At 43.4% G+C, this 27,414-nt stretch overlaps 1 protein-coding gene across 1 annotated transcript; it reads left to right on the forward strand.

Annotated features, from left to right (window-relative positions):
• Positions 1-2,858: 2,858 nt before the first annotated feature.
• On the forward strand, positions 2,859-18,838 carry etnk1 (ethanolamine kinase 1). The gene is made up of 8 exons (XM_055937869.1): positions 2,859-3,147; positions 7,423-7,682; positions 8,467-8,607; positions 9,546-9,688; positions 13,040-13,123; positions 13,439-13,599; positions 14,888-14,961; positions 15,440-18,838. The coding sequence occupies exons 1-8, from the start codon at positions 3,001-3,003 to the stop codon at positions 15,510-15,512; spliced, it is 1,083 nt and encodes a 360-aa protein (XP_055793844.1). The 5' UTR covers positions 2,859-3,000; the 3' UTR covers positions 15,513-18,838.
• The last annotated feature ends 8,576 nt before the right edge of the window (positions 18,839-27,414 follow it).

Genomic DNA, 27,414 nt, shown 5'->3' on the forward strand with positions numbered 1-27,414 from the left:
AGATGGCACAGTGATGCCATCCATTGGTAAATGTTAAACAGTCGCTCTGGATAAGAGCATCTGCTAAATGGCAAAAATGTAAATGTAATTTCAGCCACTGTATGGCTGTGGATTGACTGCATTGTTTAAATGGAATGCTGGCATATTGGCATTTAATTAGCAGCTTCTCCTTCACCCAAAGCTGATGTTCTGAAAGAGCTAAAGAATCTGGATCCCTACAAATCAGCTGGGCTAGGCAATCTGGACCCTCTCTTTCTAAAATTATCAGCCGAAATTGTTGCAATCCCTATTACTAGCCTATTCAACCTCTCTTTCGTATCGTCTGAGATCCCCAAAGATTGGAAAGCTGCCGCGGTCATCCCCCTCTTCAAAGGAGGAGACACTCTAGACCCAAACTGTTATAGACCTATATCCATCCTGCCCTGCCTTTCTAAAATCTTCGAAAGTCAAGTTAACAAACAGATCACCGACCATTTCAAATCCCACCGTACCTTCTCCAATATGCAATCTGGTTTCCGACCTGGTCATGGGTGCACCTCAGCCACGCTCAAGGTCCTAATTATATCATATATCGGTTATATCATAACCGCCATCGATAAAAGACAGTACTGTGCAGCCGTCTTCATCGACCTGGCCAAGCCTTTCGACTCTTGTCAATCACAGCACTCTTATCGGCAGACTCAACAGCCTTGGTTTCTCAAATGACTGCCTCGCCTGGTTCACCAACTACTTCTCAGATAGAGTTCAGTGTGTCAAATCGAAGGGCCTGTTGTCCGGACCTCTGGCAGTCTCTATGGGGGTGCCACAGGGTTCAATTCTCGGACCGACTCTTTTCTCTGTTTATATCAATGATGTTGCTCTTGCTGCTGGTGATTCTCTGATCCACCTCTACGCAGACGACACCATTCTGTATACATCTGGCCCTTCTTTGGACACTGTGCTAACAAACCGCCAAACGATCTTCAATGCCATACTACACTCCTTCCGAGGACTCCAACTGCTTTTAAATGCAAGTAAAACTAAGTGTATGCTCTTCAACCGATTGCTGCCCGCACCCTCCCACCCGACTAGCATCACTACTCTGGACGGTTCTGACTTAGAATATGTGGACAACTACAAATACCTAGGTGTCTAGTTAGACTGTAAACGCTCCTTCCAGACTCACATTAAGCATCTCCAATCCGGGCCTCCCGGGTGGCGCAGTGGTCTAGGGCACTGCATCGCAGTGCTAACTGCGCCACCAGAGTCTCTGGGTTCGCGCCCAGGCTCTGTCGCAGCCGGCCGCGACCGGGAGGTCCGTGGGGCGACGCACAATTGGCATAGCGTCGTCCGGGGTAGGGAGGGTTCGGCCGGTAGGGATATCCTTGTCTCATCGCGCTCCAGTGACTCCTGTGGCGGGCCGGGCGCAGTGCGCGCCAGCCAAGGGGGCCAGGTACACGGTGTTTCCTCCGACACATTGGTGCAGCTGGCTTCCGGGTTGGAGGCGCGCTGTGTTAAGAAGCAGTACGGCTGGTTGGGTTGTGCTTCGGAGGACGCATGGCTTTCGACCTTCGTCTCTCCCGAGCCCGTACGGGAGTTGTAGCGATGAGACAAGGTAGTAATTACTAGCGATTGGATACCACGAAAATTGGGGAGAAAATGGGATAAAATTTAAAAAAAATAAAAATAAAAGCATCTCCAATCCAAAATTAAATCTAGAATTGGCTTCCTATTTCGCAACAAAGCCTCCTTCAATCATGCTGCCAAACATAGTCATACCCTCGTAAAACGGACTATCCTACCGATCCTTGACTTCGGCAATGTCATTTACAAAATAGCCTCCAACACGCTACTCAACAAATTGGATGTAGTCTATCAGTGGCATCCGTTTTGTCACTAAAGCCCCATATACTACCCACCACTGCAACCTGTATGCTCTCGTTGGCTGCCCTTCACTACATATTCGTCGCCAAACCCACTGGCTCCAGGTCATCTATAAGTCTATGTTAGGTAATGCCCCGCCTTATCTCAGCTCACGGGTCACCATAGCAACGCCCACCCATAGCATGCGCTCCAGCAGGTATATTTCACTGGTCATCCCAAAAGCCAACACTTCTTTTGGCCACCTTTCCTTCCATTTCTCTGCTGCCAATGACTGGAACGAATTGCAAAAATCACTGAAGCTGGAGTCTTATCTCTCCCTCTCTAACTTTAAGCATCAGCTGTCAGAGCAGCTTACCGATCTCTGTACCTGTACACAGCCAATCTGTAAATAGCACACCCAACTACCTCACCCCCATATTATTACTTACCCTCTTGCTCTTTTGCACCCTAGTATCTCTACTTGCACATCATCATCTGCACATCCATCACTCCAGTGTTAATGCTAAATTGTAATTATTTCGCCTCTATAGCCTATTTATTCCCTACCTTCCTACTCTTCTACATATGCACACACTGTACATAGATTTTTTTATATTGTGTTATTGACTGTACGTTTGATTATGTGTAACTCTGTGTTTTTCTTTTTGTCGCACTGCTTTGCTTTATCTTGGCCAGGTCGCAGTTGTAAATGAGAACTTGTTCTCAACTGGCCTACCTGGTTAAACTAACGTGAAAACATTTAATTAAAATAAATATGGAATCATGCCTCTAAAACTTTCTGGCATTCCTCTAACAAACATACAGTGCAGATAAGGTTCAAATTCATTGTTTTACACAATAAAATAAAGGTAAAATAAAAATATTATTACAGCACTGGCGAACTATGGTTGACTAACTCCCTTACCAAAATGGCTGAGCTTTTAGACCATCATAAGAAGGTTGATGGCGATTGGTGAGTCACGAATTTCCCAGCATGCACTGCATATCAGTTCTTTTTATGGGTGGGATTTTCTGAGAGGCGTTGCCGCATTAGAAGCGAGTAGACTTTTAACCACCGCAGCCAAGCAATAGTTCATACAAACGCATTTGCAGCCGCCTACAGTGAACTTCTTCTCAATTTAGCCTGAACCTTTCATTATGGCCAACTACATTCATGTACCCGAAGAGGCGCCCGCTGTACCCAAAATAGATGTCACATTAGACGAGAACGATTACAGATCTGGTGCGTTGAGACTGATCAAGGAACTGAGACCGTTCTGGAAACCATCCGAGGTCAAAATGAAGGTATTACATTTGTCACATTCGACGTATTAATTTCTAATATGTTTCTACGATGACTGTAAGAGACTAGTCAGTCGCCATCTGTCGCATACTGCTTACCAGGCAGCTATTACATAATTCTGAAACTGGAGTGTTGCGCCTTTTTAAATAGAAACTGCGTCAACTTGCTAGCTAGCAACAGTGTAGCATTCAAGCCAGCCGATTGACGGATGAATAGAGGCAGTGGAATTCATAGGCCTCTTGCTTGACGTAGTTTGCATGATCTAGTAAGATAAGTAAGTAACTCACTGTGCCGTATGTATCACATCAAGAGATTGCAACAAAGCATCTATCAAATTCAAGGCTATTATAGGCGTCATCAGGCACAAAACACAATTGGCCGGGTTTAGTAGTTGACAAATAGCTAGCTATGCATTTGATCTGGTGCCAATTTTCTTATGTCTTTGTAATAAATATTAAGTGCCATTCTAGGATTTCAAGACAACTTCCAGGAATCTATGATCATGAGTAGTGGGACTGGTTGCCAAGTAACGTTAACTCAACTCCAACAAGGAGCTGAGCGCAGACTAGATCTCGAAAACCCTTCAGCCACATTACATTCGCCCACATTTGGCGCCCGTGTAAACTACAATTCCGACGCTGTGTTTTAACGTTTAAAAACGTCAATCATCGTTTTCGAAACGGTTTTCGAAACATTGTGATATACCTCTTGTTTTTATGTCAGCGAGAAATAAACGTTAAAATAAAAACGATTGCTACTTGCTGTAGCAGTTTTGCACAAATCTATTCAATGCTTGCCTCCAGTTGACGAACTACACTTCCTCTCCTGTTAGCTTACAAACTGGTGTTCGTTGCACGCTAGATGGCTAATTAGCCCAGGTGGCGACGTCTTCCGTCTGTCTTCCGTAAACAAGCGCTGTAACACGGAGATATGGCCGTGTGTGTACACTAACCCTATAAAGGTGTGTCGTAATTTATCTATATTCAGTACTCGCTGATATGAAATACGTTCCTTATCTTTCCAAAACAGTACCGCAGTAACTATGCGTGTTATTGTTTAGAGTAAGAGTTGGGGCTCTTGAAGATGCACGATGCAGAAATCGTTCTGCCATTTCCTGGTTGTTGACAAAACAAGCACGTAGTCATTGAACCATCTAAACCGCTGTGAAATATATTGGTGTACAAAAGGAAAAAAACTGAAGCATAGAAATAGCGCACACAGAACAGATCTACTGCTTCTTAGACTTGCTTTCAATAAGACTGACAGATCTATAACGCACATTCTGTGTAGGTCGCCCAAAAAGTTGCATATTGCAGCAAAACTTCACCTATCTATGAATGAGGTAAGCACAATTTATTTTTTATTAACCTCCGACTCTTTTGATACTTTGATGCATTGAAGTAAAAAAAGGTAAGTTCTTAAACCCTGTAGCAACTGATAATGTAATTACTGCCAATAAAGTAATGGGCTCCTAATAATTGTATAACTTTTGCATTTATAATGTAATAAATGCTGATCATTTAATAAATATGCTTAACACAAAGTAATAATTTTGGCTCATTATGGATTGGTGATTACATTATAAAGTGGGCAAATGTTTTTATCAATAGTGTACTGACTTAAACCAATAACGCAATGACAACCTAAAATCACCCTCTTAAAGCTGCAATATGTCACTTTTTGGGCAACCTGACTAAATTCACATAGAAATGTGAGTTCTTTGGATCTGTTATTCTCATTGAAAGTGCACTTTTTCTATGTGTAACAGTATAACTTTACGTCCGTCCTCTCGCCCATACCCGGGCTCGAACCAGGGACCCTCTGCACACATCAACAACAGTCACCCATGAAGCATCGTTACCCATCGGTCCACAAAAGCCACGACCCTTGCAGAGCAAGGGGAACCACTACTTCAAGGTCTCAAAGCGAGTGAAGTCACCGTTTGAAAGGCTATTAGCGTGCACCACCGCTAACTAGCTAGCCATTTTACATCGGTTACAAATGCTTCCTATTCGTAAGTTTTGTTTTTGATTATTTTTCTTTCAGTTTTGTACACCAACTTCAAACAGCTAAAAATACCAAATAAATTTTGGTAATGGAAAATATATTTCACAGCGGTTTAGATGGTACAATGACTCCACTATACTTGCTTGTTTTGTCACATTTAAGTGAATTATTTGATTTTTAGTAACCAGGAAAGGGTGGAGCGATTTAAAGGAAAATGTCAATTTTTCCACTTCATATTCATCATCTCCAACACCACCCCATCAGCATATGTGAAAATATTATTTCACCCAATTATGAGTAGGCATTGTCTACTAATTGGTTGATGTCATTGGAAACACATCTTCCTATATTTCTTTTACTACAAAATGTAGAAATGCACACTTTAAACATAGTGCATTCGGAAAGTATTCAGACCCCTTCCCCTTTTCCACATTGTTACGTTACAGCCTTATTCCAAAATGTATAAAATATTTTTTACACACATGAACCCATAATCCCAAAGCAAAAACAGGTTTTTAGAAATTTGTGCAAATTTATAAAAATAAATAAATAATAAACTTATTTACATAAGTATTCAACCTTTTGCTAGGAGGCTCAAAATTGAGCTCAGATACATCCTGTTTCCATTGATCCTTCTTGAGATGTTTCTCCAACTTGATTGGAGTACACCTGTGGTAAATTCAATAAATTGTCCGGTCCTTCTGAGCGTTCAGGACCTCAGTTTGGGGAGAAGGTTCACCTTCTAACAGGACAACGACCCTAAGCACACAGCCAAGACAACGCAGGAGTGGCTTTGGGACAAGTCTCTGAATGTCCATAATTAAGTGGCCCAGCCAGAGCCCGGACTTGAACCAGATCGAACATCTCTGGAGAGACCTGAAAATAACTGAAGCAACACTCCCCATCCAACCTGACAGAGCTTGAGAGGATCTGCAGAGAAAAATGGGAGAAACTCCTCAAATACAGGTGTGTCAAGCTTGTAGCGTCATACCAAGAAGACTTGAGGATATAATCATTACCAAAGGTGCTTCAACAAAGTACTGAGTAAAGGGTCTGAATACTTATGTAAATGTGACATTTTTTTTTTTATACATTTGCAAAAAAAATTTAAACATGTTTTTGCTTTGTTATTATGGGGTATTGTGTGGAGATTGATAAGGGGGAAAAAATGACTTCATCCAATCTGAGTTACTCCTGGGCTCTGTGTGATTTTAAAGTTGGACTAGTATAAATGCTGAACACACTTTTGAGAAAGGAAACAGCCTACTTCCATTAACTGGTCTTATGACCCTCTAGTCATGTGGTTTGTTCATGGCAAACTTTTACTAACCCGCCACACAGGTTTACACCACCTAGCTTATGTAAACAAGTAGAACAAGTCTTGTCATGCATGCTGATCATTAAACGGGCGTTATCGTAAGACTTAGTGACCATACAAGAGCGTCACAATTGGGGCAATTTCAGTTTCCACCTCCTAAATAAAAACATAACTGGGGGGGTGGTCGTCTTGACGAACACAGAGTGGGGGTGTGGTTTCTCTTTGTAAACACAGCTCGAGGGGGGGGGGGGGTTGTAGGCAGGGTAGACACACATACACACACAACCACCCTGCCTAATTTCATTCACAAAGCAAGGACTCAGCACATGCCAGCCATGGCTTGCTCCTGCAAAATAAAATTCCGGACATGCCTATACGCTCATGGTCACCGGATCAGGGGTGGAATGCCTGCCCCCCCCCCCCCCCCCCCCCCCAGAAATGTTCCAGTTTTCATTGGGGATGAAAACAACCATTGGGTTTAAACCCACCCAGACAATTCCTCTTTTCCATCAATGCATTCTGGGGTCCTTTTGTTTTCCCATCAGATCCGAAGTCAATTGACAACCTATAAAAGGAACCATAGAATTCAGTCCCGGGATGAAAATTATACTACAGTAGGCGGCAGGATACTGTGTGTGGGTGGTAGAGGTCCAGAGGACCACGCTTGTATTCGTATTTAGAAATGTCCTCTTCTGTAGTATTAATAGAAAAATGATAAAGCTGTAGCCTACCTGACAGGAAGTCTACTGTACCTATAGTATAGGATACCTATAGTAAATCAGCTATATAGGGCCTATAGCCATCCCTGTTATGAAATCCTGCATGACTTGACATAAGCCTATGAATAACTGAGTGAATTTTCCTAAATATATATATTTATTTCATACTGAATCATTGGATGCGATGATGCCCGATTGCAACGATTTGTCTACCAATCATCTTTTTCTCTCAGTTCTTCACAGATGGAATCACCAATAAGTTGCTGGGCTGCTACGTGGGCGGGGTCATGCAGGATGTGGTCCTGGTGCGTATCTATGGCAACAAGACAGAGCTGTTTGTGGACCGGGAGAACGAGGTGAAGAGTTTCCGGACGCTCCACGCACACCGCTGCGCCCCGCGTCTCTACTGTACCTTCAACAACGGCCTCTGCTATGAGTTCCTACAGGGCCAGGCACTGGAACCTGAACACATCCGGAGCCTGCCCACGTCCAGGTACAGCGACAGATAGCCCACCGCGTTGAGTACAACTTGTTGACCCAAGAGCACTCTTAGTCTATCCTAAATCTTTGAGATAACCACACCCTCCCCCATTACCTACCCTGTCTCTCCTCCACCCTTAGGTTTGGATAGAAAAGAGTAGAAACTCTGAGCTATCCTACCAGGCCCAAATCTTAGAAGAACTACTCCCACATAAAACAGGCAGTGCTCTACATTACACCACACCTTTTGAATTCATGTTCAGGTGAAACCACAGTACACCAGCTCTTTACACATTCCATCATCTTCGGCATTGTCATGTAAGGTGTGGTGCTTCTGTGAACCTAATATATGGGTGAGTCCGTATGGGAAGGTAATGTGACTTGTTCCCTTGAGGAGCATTACGAACAGTGGAAACATGGGACATAGACCGCTACAGGTCAGGAGTGTGATTGAAAGCTCATCCTGGCTCTATGGTTACAGAACCATTCTTTAGCTAAAGCCCAACCGCTCAAGGGCTATGCATTCAGTTCACATGTGTCCAATATCGGGTACACCGATGTACATAGACAAATATAGCTTCACCCGTAGGTGTAAACTCACCTCAAGCTTAGTGAGTTGACAGTCTTGGTTGTCTCCTATGACCTGACTTTCATTAATTCTGGGATTCTTCACAAATATGGCCTCTAGTGTATAAGCCAGTACTGAAGTAAGAGTTTTACGGTCTTGGCCTCAAGAATTTGGTCCCTCTTCTCAAAACCCCCTATCGCCAACTCACATCGCTTCCACCACCCTACAGGCTCATCGCGAGGCAGCTGGCTAAGTACCATGCCATCCATGCTCACAACGGATGGGTGCCCCAGTCAGACCTGTGGCTGACAATGGGCAAGTACTTCGCCCTGGTGCCCAAGTTCTTCCAAGACCCAGAGATGAACATAAGGTGAGTGGTGTAGATAAAGAAATGAACTGGGTCCCAATATCCAGACCTGCATGGTACGAGGGTATGAAGGCCTGTGTTGGTGTATTCATGCCATGCACACTGAATAGTATGCTAGTTGAGCTATTGGGACATAGTTGAGGTCTAGATAGGAGGACTGCGTTATCTTTGTAGGGACACATGAAATCTGGAGGTTTCCTTTTAAGGTTATAAAACTGTTATTATTGATGCATGAATATTTTGCCTCCACCAATTTCCTACTTTAGGACTCATTAATGTGGCCAGGAGTTTTTCTAGGTAAGGTCTGTTTACATAGTGATGAGGAAACTCCCCGGGGCTCTAGTCTGGAACTTTCCGCCAGGAAGCTCTTGAATGGAACACTAGAGTTATACGAGAGATGCTTGACCTGTGACCTCTGGCATGCCTGAGCGATTGCACAGTGAGTGTCTGCCATTCCTCACATTGCTTCACCAGGTGTGTTTACCTGAAGAGGATGAGCCCCCTGTCCCTCAAGCCACACCCACTATTCATGAACAATATGTACTGTTGCCTAGTTAAATAAAAAATACTGTCCAGTTTTAGTTCGGGACATTGAACGTTTTAATAAAGTCGTGTGGATTGGAGATTATGCACTATTCTTGGAGTTTCAAGCCTTTACAAGACTCCTCTATGCAGTCGTAGTTTATTGATCTGAGATTACGTATTGATGAGTTTACGCTTGACTAATGTCAGTTTTCTAGTAGATTCCAACCCACTTTATTGGTCCGATATGGAACAATAATACTGTACCTTTGAGATTGCGCAACACCTCTACTTCTTTCCCCGTGTACTTTTGTAATCTCTCTCTCTCTCCGCCCCTGTCTCTCTCTCCAATTCTCTCTATCTCTCTGCCTCTTTTGCTCTCTTTCCTTTCTGCCTCCACCCTCTCCCTCCATCCCCAGGTTAAACAGTGAGGTGCCTAGTCGAAGGCGACTGAGGGAAGAGATGGTGTGGATGCAGCAGAGTCTGTCTGTGCTGGGCTCTCCTGTAGTCCTCTGCCACAACGACCTGCTGTGTAAGAACATAATCTATAATCAGCAAGGAGGTGAGTTTCACCCTGCATGCCCAAACATACTGCACTGCACCTAGCCACTATTGTACTGTCCACCACTACCCAGTCACAGGTAGGCCTGATTTCATATACTGCACCAGAGTTTGGGGTCAATTCCATTTTTAAATTCAGTTGATTCAGGAAGTCGACTGAAATTCTAATTCTGATTTTCCACTTTGAAGACAAATGAGGAGAAATTGAATTTTAGTTTAGTTCTGGAGTTAAAATAGATTTGAGGCACTGCACTACTGCTCTGCACGGCATTCACCCAGTCACAAGCCACAAACCACAGATAAAGACTGACCAAAGTGTTCAGTAGGTAAACATTTTGAGACGGCATTCTGAAACAGAGGTATGAAGTACCCAAACTTGTTAAATTAGCTTATTTTGTTTTGTTTCAAAGTGTTTTCTCCTGTTTTGCTCAACTAAACAGGGCCGTGGCTTTAGTGCATCTTGTGTAGCCAACTACCATCACAGAGCCAACAGGCTTTGCCCATCATGGTCATGCTAGCTAAGGGTGGGAAGGGAGGGAGCTCCGTAGCCCATTTAAATTTTTAAAAAATACATGTTTTTATTTGTGGTTCTTTGGGAATGCTGTTTTGTTTGTGTTGTGAATGCCTTTGGTACTAACGGCCGCCCGTGTACAAAGAGGATGCAAGTAGAAATGGTCTCAGACCAGACTAGACCCGCCAGGTGGCCAATGGTTGCAGAGGGAGTGGCGGGTGCTTTTACCGGAGGGTGGTGGAGGAGAGCATTCTTACCTGAGGCTAAGGTGGGGGAGAGGGATTGAGCTGATTTTTACCTGAGAAAACATGGGAATGAGGGAGAGCGCTGTCTACCCCTTTCGCTGATCTGTTCGGCGAGGGGCGGGGTGATCTCACAGCTCGTGTCCAGCTTTTCTCTCCTAAGAGTGACAGGCGGGAGAGGCTGGCCAGCCAGAGGGAGGGTTGAAAGAGCCAGTTCAGAACCACTGTTCTACGCCTCAGCTCAGAGCAGCAGTAGGGCCTATCTCACTCATTTCACTCAGACGGTGACCGACCGCTCTGTGTTAGCTAGCTCAGTGCGCCATTTGCTCTTATTACTTTCACTCCGTGACTGACGGCCCTTGCAGTGCTAGCTCTTTACCATACTGTTATCCAACCCAGTGCTAGACCACACCTGGCTTACTTGGTGACAGTGTAGCTCTGTTCTGTTTTATGAGAGGGAAACCTCGAGCTTCGGCAATAACAAAAAAGAATCACTGATAACATGACTAACTACAGTTAAAGTGTAGGCGGAGCACACACAGCTCTTTCAACCACAGTCTCTCAGCGACAGTTTTAGTACGTTATCTCTGTGAGAGCAGAGGGAAGATTCTTCCTTCCAACAATAACAAAGCAATTTACCCTCTGAAACTGACTCAATTGAAAGATTAGGGAAACTTTAAACTGATTTCAGATGTTTACAAGAGTCATTTCAGTTCACCCAATAAGAGAGCAGGGTTGTTTGTCTCGTTCATCTGAAAAAGTGTCCTCCCCTTTTTTTTTTTTCCCAAGACCTCATCACTCTGTTTATCCTTCTGCTCTCAGTCAAGTCAGGTGATAAAGAGAGAGAAGTAGTCCAATTCTGCCCCAAGTCCCTGAGACTCAAATCTGTGTTGCTTAGTTTACAACAGGAAGCCACTCAATTATCTCATTTACATAGGAGCAGGGAGGTGTCGTGCCATTAGGTCCCACGTGGACCAATCAGAGTGTAGCTTTGAAAGGGGCCTGTTCTGAAAAGGGGGAAGTGTGAGAGACCAGAGGAGAGAGTTGGCAGTTTCTGCAGTTTGTGTGACCGTGGTTGTGTGTGTGAATGCGAGAGAGTGTGTCTGTGTCTGTGTGTGTGTGTGTGTGTGTGTGTGATGGATGTGAGTTTGCCCAAACCTTTTCGTCTGCTGTACAGGGCTACTAGCCACTGACTGGAGGTGTTCTGTTGTGTCCTGCTAGGACCGCCCGGCGTCCGGTAACCATCTCACGTGTCTTTACTAAGTCAACCTCAAAAACACACACCAAAACACTCATACACACACTGTATGTGAAACTGTACTGTGACAAACACATTTGTAATTTAGGGTGCTTCAACAAGCACTCTTGAATATGACCTGCATAGTAAATCAAGTGCTAAAACGATAAAGACCCAAAAGCATTTGAATGGGTATTTTTGTTGTCAGGGAGAGTTAAAACAGCTCTTTCTGGTTAGATTTTGGGGGTAAGGCTTTGTATGTTGACATCCCCTCATGCAGTACACTTTTTCTTCGCTAGAGGGCAGTGTTGCATCTCTTTACCTCCAACACCACATTCCTTCTGCATGGTGCTTCTTTTTCCATCTTTCCACCACAATCACTTCCTCTACGCATGACCTTTTACCAAACTAATTCCACTGCAAGTTCCACAAAGGCGTATGAGCCAAACCAAGCCAATATAAACTTGCCGTGGAAAGTAATATAGATTTCTTACTTTTTTTTAAATGACGCATTTCGACTCCTTTCATATTCCTGTGTATTTATTTCTAACATATCTCACTAACCAAACAACAGCAAGAAGTAAACATGTAAAAATGATACATTATTCCTCTGCGTATAATAGCATCTGTGTGAGCTAATTTGTTTGCGAAGCCAGTCAGGAGATTTCCTGGGAAAAGTTGATAACGGACTATTATTTGTCTTCTGAATTGGATAATCCAATCCCTTTTTCGATCACGTGACTGGTTCCTGTAGCCTACGTTGGAATTGGGATTACCCCCACTCTTATATAATGACAGAAAAAATGGAAGTGAAACCGAGAAGGAGAACATAAAATCAATTTTTTTTAACTCTATTTTGAAAATATCCGTTCTCAACTTTTTCCAGAGCACTTTGAAATTCAAACTGGGTGGAAGCTGGTCCTACATCTGAATGTTATATTTTTAGCTAACTCCTCTGACTTCTATAAAATGACAACCACTGTCATGACCATGCTAGTCAGAGGAATCGGCTAAAGCACATTTAGCTGTTTTGGACCAGGCGAACTGCATGTCTGCATCAATTAGGCCTATATGTCTGTCTATATGTCTGTCTATCTGCCCACTTTCTATGTGTCTGCATTTTTATCAACTTCCTTGTCTTCGGTATCTCTACACATTCATTCTCACTTCCCTTCAAAATGCAAACTCTTACTCCTCAACCCCAGAGGCCTACGGTATTTACAGTAGGCTGTCAGTGATGCATCAGAACCACTTAGACTAGAGAGAGGGATGATAATGGGTTAATAATGCACAGCTTTATCATTTCTAATGTGACCGGTCTCTGTCCTGTACTAAACAAACGTTCCTCTCTGCTCCTTTCAGAAAATGTCAAGTTCATTGACTACGAATACGCTGGGTACAATTACCAAGCCTATGACATTGGGAACCACTTCAATGAGTTTGCAGGTAAGAGAGTGTGTGTGTTTTGGGTCACGTTGCCAAGGGCGAAGGCTCATTGGTCATTTTCCTAAGTGCTGCGTGTACAGTATCTGTTGTGGTCCTCTGTAGTTCAGTTGCTAGAGCATGGCACTTGTAATGCCAGAGTAGTGGGTTCAATTCCCAGGGCCACTTGTAAAATGTGCACTCATGACTGCTTTGGATAAAACCATCTGCTAAATTACTATTATTATATTATGGTCAGTGTGTTAAGCTTGTTTGGTCATTGTATTAAGCATTTGTGTGTTTGACCTTTTACTTAGCGTGTGTGTGTGTCCTGTGTAGGTCTGAATGAGGTGGACTACAGTCACTACCCAGAGCGGAGTTTGCAGCTGCAGTGGCTGCGCTCCTACTTGGAGGCCTATAAGGAACACAAAGGTCAAGGGTCAGAGGTCACTGAGACAGAGGTGGAGGTGCTCTACGTACAGGTCAACCGCTTTTCCCTGGTAAGTTTACTTCTCCTTTTTTTGTATAGTTAATTTGTGGCTTCCACCCAAGACTAAGTTGGCGAACCTTCGTACGTTTGTCACATTTTTATTTGAGTTTTGTTTACAAGATGAAGTATTAGACCGATGTTTAGCGAGACTTTGACACAGGGAAATCAGCCAGTAGCATTCCTAGGTAAAGTCGAAAGGCTCTTTTGAAGCTTTTCAACAAGGAGATCTTCAATGCCAGTCATCTCCGTCTGTTTGATGTTCTCAGTTCACTGCTCTGCCCTTCAACTTCCCTCTTTCTTCATCTCCTCCGCTCACTTCTTTCAGAGAAATGACACAATGTACCCAACACAAAGCAATTGCACAGGGATGTGTGTGTTCGGGCCAATCGCTCAAGGTTAATTGGTTGGGCCTTTAATCAATGGTTAGGGCAGTGTAGTCTATTGTGTTGAACTGTCTCTGGTACCTAGCAGAGATTGTTTCCCTGAACACATAGACACATCTAGAAGGTATGTCCCCCTGGGAATTGAAAGGCAGAGGAGAACTTTGAAAGAAACACATAGTAGACCTGCAAATGAGAGACAAACGAAGCAGGATCAATGGCTTTGTAAAATATTTCTAATTGACCGTCTGACTGTTTGCTGTGCAACGGAAGTGCAGTACTGCCAATTTCCCAGAGTACTTTACTCTACAGCTTAGCTGAATAAATGTCCAAAGCGGTTGAATAGCAATAGAAGCGTAACACTGCTTTCAACGATCAAAGGAGGGACCATACTAGATCGACTTATGTATACAATGTCACAGAGAGAGAAGTGACCTTGCAAATGTTTTGAAAACGAATGAGAAGAGTGAAGCCTTGTTGTGGACAATAGCGCTCCTGGGGGTTTTATCCATACATTAGCTATACATGGGGGCAGGGCCGCAAATCTATAGGCTAAACAAACAGCAAAAGAAGCTTGCTGTGCCGGTTTTGAAGTAGAGAGACTCAATAGCATGCCCCTCGGAGGTTTCCAGGACGATCTAGAATTCTGATTTTGCACAGTCAACAGTAGCACCCTCCTGGGCGACTATCCCAACTCCACCGGAGACGGAGGCCCTACCTCCTCCTTTGGTAACTACACGTGTGTTTACTGTGTGGTAGCCTCGGTTTCTGCGGTAGACAACACCTTTGTTGGTTGTTACTATGGGTTTTGTCCTGTTTGGTGTGACAATGGTGTTAAAGATTTCCAGTCAGGACTATGAACACGGACCCACATTTTAATAACATGACTATTCCCCCATTCTTTCCCCCTCTCTCCAGGCATCTCATTTCTTCTGGGGCCTATGGGCTCTGATTCAGGCCGAGTTCTCCACCATTGACTTTGACTTCCTGGGGTAAGTGGCTTCAAAAATGTAGGTTTTGATCCAGAGACAAGTCGAGAGCTTGGCACTAAAGTTCTGTCTGCAAAAATATTCTTCTGAGATAATTGGCTGTATAGTTCAGTTCCGAACCCTCATTGGTTTGAATGGTGTCAGCAATTCTTCTGTTGTATTCAATTCAACTTGCATTGGGATATTTTAGAGTACTATATAGGTAGAGACCATTGACCAGAACAAGGCTTTGTCAGTAATTTTCTTTTGTCCGAAATGCAGATAGAACGTTACAGTCCCAAGCTCTCAAAGACATGACATTACAGCCCTAGCAGATATAGCATATTTATAGTTTCTGTAATAATGTTTTGAGTACTGTGTTTCACTCTGAATGACCTTCTGATGTTATGCCATTACGCAGTATCTTGTTTTCTTATGATATATGGTCATTGACTTGATATTGTGTTACTAACGTTGACGTACATTGGCTCGCTCATTTCAGATACGCAGTCCTTCGCTTCAGCCAGTATTTCAAGATGAAGCCAGAGGTTGCAGCGCTGAACTTTCCAGAATAAAAGTTCTCCCTATCTGGTCCTCATGTCCACCGTAGAGTGCCCTCTAGAGGGTGTCGGAAAGAAGACCCGGAGAGAGCCTAGTCCACACTTCCTGTGGATTTCATTCGGCACTCACTAGAGACTCATAGAACCCTATGGGAACTTATAGAACCCTATGGGAACTTGTAGAACTATATTAGAACTCCTAGAACCCCATGGGAACTTATAGAACTATATGAGAAATCATAGAACCCTATGGAAACTCACAGAACCCTATGGGAGCTTATAGAACTCATAGAACCCTGTGAGAACTTATAGAACCCTATGGGAACTTATAGAACTATATGAGAACTCATAGAACCCTTTGAGAACTCATAGCTGTTAGAAACCATGACTCACCATCCATTGACACTCCACAGGGCCAATTCCATAGCATCACTGCTACAGACAGAGCCCTACCTAGCTCGCTATAGAAGCCTAGAACCATACACTTCTTCATAAAGACTAAAGTCTTTAATTAAGACCCAGTCCTCCAAAATGTCTAAATATGCAAGGGGAAAAAGAGCACTATCATGGCTTTTTTTTGTTGTTGTTAAGAACAACCAAATGAAAACTGTCACGTAAAATATGGTGAATTCAGTGTGACATTCCAGTAGCATCTCTCACCCCAGTCTGTGCCCGCACACAGGGGTAACTCACAACAGGGGAGACCTGGACCAACTCTGTAACTTGTCTCCTGTGTTGTGCTGCTGACTGACTGGGAATATTAGTGTGCGTGGGCTCACTCCGAGCCATTCCTATTGGATATATACATCTCTTGTCTGGGCTAACTGGTCCACTGATTATTTAGTCACCAGTATATCTGTTGGTTTAATGGTAGGCTATATAGTAAGTTACCAATATGTGTTGGTGCACTTGGTATAGTCACCAATATATATTTGTTGGTTAAATGGTTAGATTCACTTACATACTGTCTCCTAGGTAACAAACAGGAGGGCATCCATCTTGTTTACATTCTGTTCCCCTGACTGAAACGACGTCCACTTCCCTACCGTAACTAGGCTGTAGTTTGATTCATGGGAAATGTGTCGTCATGACGACGGCCAGGAGTATTTCCTGACCATTTCCTGGGGAAACTCTGACCAGAAGAAACTCGGGGCCTTCTGGTCTGGAAACCCACCAAGCCCTAGTCATGACTGTTATGTTCACTGTATTAAGTCGTTTAGATTCACTTTTTGTTTTATCATGTAACCTCACGGGGCAGTTGCATTTGACTCGACTCAGCCTAATCCTGGACTAAAAGGCACTTTCAATGGAGAGTTGATGTTCAATGGCGTCACCATTGGGAGTGATTTTTAGTCGAGGATTATAATCTTAAGATGGTATATTGTTGCCTGGCTACCCATCCACATCACTCCGGCCAACTGAAGTTTCTTCTCCATGATGAGTCTGGATTTGCCTCCCTCCCTGAGGATTTCTAGAATGTGGACACATTCTGACCGTTCTGATTGGTCCCAGAAACTGATGGGTTGGGCCAGATCCGGGCCTTCATGGATGACGTTATCAACTTTGCTACTCTGGTTAGATTTTGTTCGACCATCCAGTCGCTGTTGAATTTGTTTTGTACAATGCCCCTCATTTTGAAGTCACACAGACAACTTCTAGGGTGGCAGTTTCAGACTGAATGTATGTAGGGATCGATAGAGCAGCGAAATGAAATTCAGGGTGAGTTGTCTGACAAGGTTTAGTGCAATTATCTGTGAGACAACTGAGGTAAGACCTATGGATTGGAGGACCAATGGCTTTGGTAGGGAGTGTCTTTGAAATATGTATCTTTGACTGAAAGATTCTCTCTAACGGTATAGTACTTCACGTCTTCATCTGTTTATAATGTATGCGCTGCTTGGTTCCGGAAGTTCTTTACGACAAAAAGTTCATCTACTAGGTCAAAACCAACCTACACCAAAGTGCTGATCTTTTTTGCTTGTACATAATTGCACATTGTATTTTTCCATTTAGAAATAATAATATTGATAATGTACAATATTTACTTTTTAAAGTGCAGTTTTATACCTATTTAAGTGAGCATCTGTTTTCTGACTGGGAGGTCTTGGAGTGTGTTAAAACAGATTCAATGTTAGTCAGGGCAGGTCTATGTTGTTACTGCATAGATGCCTGGATGAAGAGACCTCTTGATAGGCTGCTGAAATAGCACCCTATACCCTACATAGTGCACTACTTTTGACATGGGGCGCTGGTCACCAGGGGTGCAGTGTATAGGGGGCTATTTCGGATGAAGACAGACTGTATTTTCCATTCATACTCAACACTTCCATGCCAACGGTATCAGTCTGCAGACTTGCAGCCGTGGTCCTAGGGGGTGCTAGCACCTGTGAGAACCGCATTTCAAGGCACCTTTCAGGAAGTGGCTGCGAGTCTCCAGACCGATGCCTCTCCCTATACCCTACGCTCCTGACCTGTGCAGCCCTCTACATGTAAAGTGAACCCCGTCTACTATAGCGACGAAACCAACTGGGAAGTCAGCCAGGCATTACAGTATATGCCTGTCTTAACTCTGTTCACTTTTGATTTGAGCATGCCTTTTATTTTGATGTGGCTTTGTTTTAATGATAATCAACATGTCTGTTTTCTGGGTCTGTGACTGCAGTGTCTGAGATGTTCGGTCTATGTTCCTTCACTGGGAAATGGGAGGACGGGTCACAAATGGGTGGTTGTCGATCAGATCCTAACTTGAGATGTTGCACGTTAAGTTGCTCAACTTTTGTGAAAGTTCTCTACTGACATCTGAGCATGGATTTCTGACAAGGTTTAATTTACACTTGACTCAAGTTAGGGTTGTCCTTGTCTGCGGACTGTGCCATGTTTTTAATCACACAGGGTGCACAAATAGTGCTGAAATATACTGTCAAATTGTACAGCTGTAGCCTACACACGTGCGCTATAATGTTACAAAGAAATCATAAAAACACTTCGTAAAGCAAGTCTGTTTCCCTGTTGAGTTTCATTTTGAAATGAACAAAACCACTGTTTAAAAAAAAAACGCAACAATACTTTCAGCTTACTCAATACTGGTCTGCTTCTTTAAAACTTGTATAAATGCTCTATTCTTATTTCTTCTCTGGCATTTGTAGCATATGTGTATATGTACATTTCAAAATCAAATGTAATATCTTTGCTTGGACTGTCAAATGTGAATGACTGTACATAGTTTTTTTTTTCTAAACATTGCTCTAACATCAATTAGTCTTTTGTTTAACTGTGAAATAATCAAACTTTTGAATACTGTACACAAGTGCTGTGAAAGGAGATTAAAGTCTATTACCGTGTCCTGTTTCTTTTTTATATATATATTTTTTTTATATGCACCTCTTGTAATATTTAGTCTGATTACTCCCAGCTGGAAGTATTTCCCTGTTAACCACAGATCTACCACAAGGTTACCAGGAGATGGCGCCAAACATGATGAAATGAAAGGCCATGCGTTGTTGCGTTGTACAGGTAACTGCCAAAATAAACACACTTGAGTAAATGACGGCTATAAAGTGTGGTTCAGTTGGAAGAACATATTCCCACGGGGGACTAGTATGAAAAATGGATGCACTCACTACTGTCTGCTAAATGACAATGTTAAAATACAGTGTATATAGCAAACCGGTGTGGTTCCTGAGGAAAATGAGCAATCAACATCCCATGTTGAAGAATGCCCAGTTAGTTTGGCTACCATGGCTTGAAGATATCTCATTGACTTTAAAAGAGGGGTTTCAAAAGAGCATAGGGGGTTGTGTGTGTGTCACCAGATCTCAGCCCAATTCAACACTTATGAGCAATTCTGGAGCTGCGCCTGGGACATTTTCCACCATCAACAAAACACCAAATTGAATTTTTCGTAGAATCTTTTTGTAGAATCTCTGCCAAGGAGCGTTGACGCTGTTCTGGCAACTCGTGGTGGCCCGACGCCCTATTGTTTATTTTCTTTTGGCAGTTGCCTGTATTTAGTTGCTCTGTACAAGTGGATGGTGCTCTTTTGAATGAACAATCCATCATGTGAGTTTGTGTACATGGTCCCTCGGTCCTTGACGCAAAAGCAGTTTGGAAATATGCATCCTATTCCAGGGCTATAGACCCCTACAGAATGACTGAGTGGGAGGATATACAACACAGCATTATGGAAATGCACACAATATTTTCGAACAATCATTTTGAGAGCAGCAAGGCAGATCATGGCTTCAGCTCGTCTTAAAGTGAGCAGCAGTTTCAGAATGAAATAACGACAGCATTGCTCCAGCTCTGTCTAATTTACACGTTCATTGTGGATTCAATATCTGCTAGTCAACTTGTTTTCATTTCACACAAAAGGTCAACGTACAATAACCACTTCCAACTGGAACAATCTTGGAGAGTGTGCAATGCCAGAAGCCATCCCAGTGCAATTAAACAGACAAACACTCAGGCCTACAGTACAAGTGTGTAAATATGTCAAAACATGTTTTATATATATATAAACACACACAAAGGTGATTTAGTATAATAACACTACAATGTAATGTACTGCAATACCATATAAATGCACTGATATAAGAGACCAGTTTGATGAAAGTCTGTATTGAAGTACTGAAAGAGTACACCAAAGCTGAAGTGCACGTGGGATATTCTAGTGACACTTCTGCTGTACTTCATACTATTTGCGAGTAGCTCTCCATGTCGCTACATTGTAAGTGTATAGAAGACATCTCAAATAATGTCTTACAACTACACATAGTATACTTTAAGTGGGGTCATTTTAGCACATAGAAGTACAATTCGTTGATTAAATAGTACTATAAACAACTTACATTTATTTAGCACAAGTAAAGTTGTTCCAAAATAACAAAACAAAAAAAAAAATCTCTTTATGGCAGCCCTCAAGTCACATCGTGGTCCCGGGGAACATCCATGAGACCATCCTGAAAAGAATATGGTAAAACACCTCAATGTGAGGCTGTACAAGCAGATAAATGAAATGAGTGAAAAAAGCAGATAAATGAAATGAGTGAAAAAAGCAGATATTGGCTTGGGACTGATAAGGTTAATTTACATGTCTCCTTCATATTGAAAAATGTTTTGTTCCCCAACCATGGTCCCAGGAAACTAGCATAACCGTCTCTGGAAAGCCAAGGGTGGGGTTGGTATTAGACTGTGGTCACCAGTAGTGCAGTAATATAATCAAATTCATAGTATTTGTAGTGGTGATGTAGACAACCTATACGTATCAGTCACGTAATCTACCTTGTGGGCCCAGTTGATTTTGTTTCCCAGTTGAGGGGTTTTCCCAAAAATGTCAATAAAAACCCAACTCAAAAAGCTGCCTAGGCACTTGATTTTAGAGTTCCAGGAACATCTGGGGAGGCACAATATGAAAGAGTGGGTCAACAACGTAAATAAGGCTGGTGAAGCATAACAAATTAAAAAAACATCCCTTAACATATTACATTTTATTATTATTAACTGTAACAGTTAGAGACTGTACTTTATAAAAAAACTGCATTTCAAGCAATACATTATTATTCAAATAGTTTTATGTCCAGAAAAACATGGTTTGTCTGAGGATGAATGACATTTACTATTGCTACACCCTGATTGATTTAATACTGATTGTTGCTAATCAGTATTAAATCACTCAGGCTGTAGCAATAATGCATGCTTTAATATGGCCTCCAATTAGCACACTGAGTTACAAACAATATATACAGTTGAGCCACATTTACAATAGGGATATACTTGACATTGGCCAGAACACAGTCATACATTACTTACTTACTTTCTATACAAGCATTTGTAGGACTCTGTTGAACTGGTTTGGTAGGTGGAAAGAGGCCTAATGAATGCAGGTGAGCACCCTTTACTGGGAATGTCCCGCCTCTTTCCAGGTGGTCGTTATTGGGTCTTTGATTATGTTTGATGAAGGTGTGTGGCGGCCAATAAGGGGCGGGCTCCCCTCCAGGGAAGGGGGGATGTTAGCGTTTTCTACAGTACCTGTAAGACATTATTAGAGCTGTACTATCTAAATAGACAATAAGAGCAGCATAGAAGAACTGACTTGAAGTAGACTATTGCCATGCATGGTTTTGATGGGACAATAGCAGATAGGTAATGTCTGTGGCGTCATAAGCATGATGCTTCATGAGCATTGTATGCGTCACGATGAGGGCTGCTACATGCTACATGACTGAGCAGCAGCAGTAGCAGCGAATCACAACAGACGGAACAGTAGAGAACAATGCCTGGAGCCTTATAGGGGAGAAGAGAAGGGGGTCAGAGCGTTCATTCATCTTGATTATCTCTGCCAACCTAATTACAAGCCCAGGAAACAGTAATTAGCACAAGTCTTACCTCATTAATCAACTAAAGGCTTCACACTATTTATATCTGATTAATGACTGCTTAAATATGGTCCCAAATGGCACCCTGTTCCCTGTCTAGTGCACTACTTTTGACCATAACCCATAGGTAGTGCACTACGAGGTGGCCATAGTAGTGCTACACAGAGAATAGGGTGCCATTTGGGACACAGAACCATGAAGTGATATTTATATTTCTGTTAATTGTACACAGCCTGGCTTGTTGCTCCGTGGTTCCTGTGCCTGTCATCAGGCACAGGAACCGCTTGTTTTCTATTGTTATGCTCATAGTGGTAGATGCCATCTGAGATCAGAGATGACTTAGATTAAAGGGTTGCTCTGTATAATTAGACCTTGAATTTGAGTTGAACACTTCACTTACATCCATTTGCACTTTCCAGCTTTCTCAGTCTCGTGTACAACTCTTGACCCCAGGTCAAATCAAATCAAATGTGATTAGTCACATGCGCTGAATACAACAGGTGTAGACCTTACAGTGAAATGCTTACTTACGAGCCCCTAACCAACAATGCAGTCTTAAAAAACGAATTAGAAAACAAGAAAACAAGTAATTTAAGAGCAGCAGTAAAATAACAATAGCAAGACTATATACAGAGGGGTACCGGTACAGAGTTAATGTGTGGAGGCACCGGTAAGTTGAGGTAATATGTACATGTAGATAGAGTTATTAAAGTGACTATGCATAGATAATAACAACAGAGTAGCAGTGGTGTAAAGGGGGGGGGGGGGGGCAATGCAAATAGTCTGGGTAGCCATTTGATTAGGTGTTCAGGAGTTTTATGGCTTGGGGGTAGAAGCTGTTTAGAATCCTTTTGGACCTAGACTTAGCGCTCCTGTACCACTTGCCGTGCGGTAGCAGGGAGAACAGTCTATGACTAGGGTGGCTGGAGTCTTTGACAATTTTTAGAGCCTTCCTCTGACACCGCCTGGTATAGAGGTCCTGGGTGGCAGGAAGCTTGGATCAGTGATGTACTGGCCGTTCGCACTAACCTCTGTAGTGCATTGCGGTCGAAGGCCGAGCAGTTGCCATAACAGGCTGTGATGCAACCAGTCAGGATGCTCTCGATGGTGCAACCGTAGAACCTTTTGATGATCTGAGGACCCATGCCAAATCTTTTCAGTCTCTTGAGGGGGAATAGGTGTTGTCGTGCCCTCTTCCCAACTGTCATGGTGTGTTTGTACCATGTTAGTTTGTTGGTGATGTGGACACCAAGGAACTTGAAGCTCTCAACTTGCTCCACTGCAGCCCCATCGATGAGAATGGGAGTGTGCTTGGTCCTCTTTTTCCTGTAGTCCACAATCGTCTCCTTTGTCTTGATCACGTTGAGGGAGAGGTTGTTGTCCTGGCACCACACGGTCAGGTCTCTGTACTCATCCCTATAGGCTGTCTCGTCGTTGTTGGTGATCAGGCCTACCACTGTTGTGTCATTTGCAAACTTAATGATGGTGTTGGAGTTATGCCTGGCCATGCAGTCCTGAGTGAACATTGAGTACAGGAGGGGAGTAAGCACGCACCCTGAGGGGCCCCTGTGTTGAGAATCAGCGTGGCAGATGTAATGTTGCCTACCCTTACCACCTGGGAGCAGCCCGTCAGGAAGTCCAGGATCCAGATGCAGAGGGAGGTGATTAGTCCCAGGGTCCTTAGCTTATTGATGAGCTTTGAGAGCACTATGGTGTTGAACACTATGGTGTTGAGAGCGTGATCACACAGTCTTCCAGAACAGCTGGTGCTCTCATGCATGTTTCGGTGTTATTTGCCTCGAAGCGAGTATAGAAGTAGTTTAGCTCATCTGGTATGCTCGTGTCACTGGGCAGCTCTAGGCTGTGCTTCCCCTTGTAGTCTGTAATGGTTTGCAAGCCCTGCCGCATCCAACAAGCGTCAGAGCCGGTGTAGTATGATTCGATCTTAGTCCTGTATTGACGCTTTGCCTGTTTGATGGTTCGTCGGAGGGCATAGCGGGATTAGAGTCCCGTATAGCGGGATTAGAGTTTCGCTTCCAGGTTAGAGTCCCGCTCCTTGAAAGCGGCAGCTCTAGCTTTTAGTTCAGTGCAGATGTTGCCTGTAATCCATGGCTTCTGGTTGGGGTATGTACGTACGGTCACTTTGGGGACAACGTCATCGATGCACTTATTGATGAAGCCAATGACTGATATGGTGTACTCCTCAATGCCATCAGAAGAATCTCTGGAACATATTCCAGTCTGTGCTAGCAAAACAGTCCTTTAGCTTAGCATCTGCTTCATCCATTTGCCAAATGGAGGGCGGGGGAGAGCTTTGTAAGCGTCTCTGTGTGTGGAGTAAAGGTGGTTCAGAGTATTTTTCCCTCTGGTTGCACATTTAACATGCTGATAGAAATTTGGTAAAACGTTTCCCTGCATTAAAGTCCCCGGCTACTAGGAGCGCCACCTCTGGGTGAGCGTTTTCTTGTTTGCTTATAGCAGAATACAGCTCATTCAATGCTGTCTTAGTGCCAACCTCTGACTGTGGTGGTATGTAAACAGCTACGAAGAATACAGATGAAAACTCTGTAGGTAGGTAGTGTGGTCTACAGTTTATCATGAGATACTCTACCTCAGGCGAGCAATAGCTCGAGACTTCATTAGATATCGTGCACCAGCTGTTATTTACAAAAAACGCCTACGAATTCTCAGAAGTTAGCCCGCCCTCCGGCCCCTTTTTCTCCGCCTCACGCAAATCACGGGGATCTGGGCCTGTTCCAGAGAAAGCAGTATATCGTTCATGTCGGCCTCGTCAGACTCGTCAAAAGAAAAAAAGGATTCTGCCAGTCTGTGGTGAGTAATCGCATTCCTCATGTCCAGAAGATATTTTTGGTCATAAGAGACGGTAGCGGTAACATTATGTACAAAATAAGTAAAAACATAAGTTACAAACAACGCAAATAAACGAACAAAAAAATCACAATCGGTTGCTGTCATTGCTGTAAACATTGCTGTTAACATCTTTAGAGTCAACTGACATGGCATTATTTTACATTTCAGTCATTTAGCAGACACTCTTATCCAGAATGTTATGTTCTGTTAATTACTGATGTCCCCTTTAAGAATGGAGCATCCTTGGTCATGCGCAGTGTTGTTCTATGTTATTCTGGTACTAACTGATTCCAGTAAAATGTGAAGCTCCAGTACCATTCTTGTATTCAGTGTCTTTCTTATTATATAAATAAGTAATAAGAGCTAAGACACTACACAGAACAACTTACAGAAGCAATTAGGGTTTAGTGCCTTTGCTCAAGTGCACGTCAACAGATTTTACACCTAATCGGCTCGGGGACTTAAACCAGCGACCTTTCAGTTACTGGCCCAAAGCTCTTAACCGCTAGGCTATCTATAACTGTACAGAGATAATACAGTACAGAAGCCTAGTGTGCCAATCCTCTTTCTGAACAGCATTAACACGGTGTAACAGCTCATTAGATCTCAATGCACATAACAGAGATTATTTTACATCTGCTAATAGATGGCCGATAATGGAGATTTTATTTTCATCCATGTGGAAAGATTCCACCACAGATCGACAGCCAGTGTGTGTGTGTGTGTGTGTGAGAGAGAGAGAGAAACAGAGGCCACACCATAATGGGAAAGGATCAAAGCACTAAATGACGGGCTAAAGATACTGAACCAGATTAACATGGCTCTCACAATACCAACAGCTGTTCATAAACTCAGACAGCTAAAGATATCGTTTCAGATTAGCGCTGACGTTACAATACAGGGAGCTTCCGTCTGGAAGGGCTTAATACAATAGAGAGATGGATCGGTGGAGGGATGGAGGAGAGTAGGGGGGGGAATAAAGCGCTACAATAAAAACATGTGTTATCATCACAAAGAGGTTGTCAGCTTCAAACGTCTTACATCCCCTCCGATCCCCTCAGGATCAAACAGGCTTTGCCTCCCAGAGCTGTTACTCTCTATCTCAATCTCTCTTTCGCTCTCTCGTTCTCTCGCTCTTTCGCTCCCTTGCTCTGTCCGTTTCTCACATTCACAGACTCTCTGTCTCTGTCTCTCTCTCTCTCTCTCTCTCTCTCTCTCTCTCTCTCTCTCTCTCTCTCTCTCTCTCTCTCTCTCTCTCGCTCTCTTTCTCTCTCTCTCTATCTCTCTCTCTCTCTCTCTCTCTCTCTCTCTCTCTCTCTCTCTCTCTCTCTCTCTCTCTCTCTCTCTCTCTCTCTTTCACAGGCCTCGGGGGCTAATCTCAACTCTGCTATTCTCGCATCTACTGTGAGATTAACAGAGTGTGGTGCTGACACTATTGATGATGGACGACTAATACAGTTAAACCCCTTTGTCAGGAGTTTGTTTGTCCCTGTTGTGGGATCCATCAGCAACAACATAGCTGTATTGTAAGCCACTCAGCTTGTACTATTACCAGTGTAGCCACATTGTTTAGCCAACAGCGGTTTAGTATTGTATGAATGCACTGTAAGGCCCCTGAGCTGCCGATCACCAATATGAATGCTGCCTCGCAATTACAGTATTAGCAAAAGAACCGCTTGGTAAAATCCGTTACCAGTGACTCTCATATTAGATAAACTTGCTATAATTGTTTTTATTTTTTAATTGTTTTGCTCATACATATTCGGGGACTAATTTCCCTAGCCACTCAACGCTGAACGCCTCCAGTGTTCTAGTCATCATTAGTAGTGACACACGAACGTGTGTGCGCACACACACGTACACACACACCCTGCCCCAAACACACACACACACACACACACACACACACACACTTCCTGTGGAGTGACATATCTCCAGTCCCTGTGAGGGCTGAGCGAAAGGGCTGTTGACACAGACTTACGGAGGGGACACTGTGGGGCCTTCTGCTGTGAAACCAATCAGATTGCACCCAACAAGACTACATTAAACACAATCCACATCACAGGCGACATGTTCTCTCTGCCCTCTCTGTCTGGCTCAAGAGGGCTGTGTGTGTGTATGTGTGTATGTGTGTGTGTGTATGTGTGTGTGTGTGTGTGGCCTATGAGCTGGGATGGTGAGATACGTCAGGAGCTCACAGGAGCATTTTGGCAAAATGGAGGGGGGCCAAATGGACAGCAGGGCATTGTGGGAGTCGGGGAACAGGAGAATAGGTAGACAGAAGGCAGGAAACAGTTGCTTGATAAAATGCACACACACACACACACACACACACACACACACACACACACACACACACACACACACACACACACACACACACACACACACACACACACACACACACACACACACACACACACACACACACACACACCACAGGAGGTTGGTGGCACCTTAATTGGGGAGGACGGGCTCATGGTAATGACTGGAGAGGTATAGGTGGAATGATATTAAATCCATTCCACCTGGTTTCCATGTGTTTGATGCCATTCCATTTATTCTGTTCCAGCCATTATTATGTGCCTTCTTCCACTCAGCAGCCTCCACTGACGCGCACACACACACGCACGCACGCACGCACGCACGCACGCACACACACACACACACAC

This window comes from Salvelinus fontinalis, chromosome 11 (genome assembly GCF_029448725.1).
Source record: "Salvelinus fontinalis isolate EN_2023a chromosome 11, ASM2944872v1, whole genome shotgun sequence".
Classification (NCBI taxonomy): domain Eukaryota; kingdom Metazoa; phylum Chordata; class Actinopteri; order Salmoniformes; family Salmonidae; genus Salvelinus; species Salvelinus fontinalis.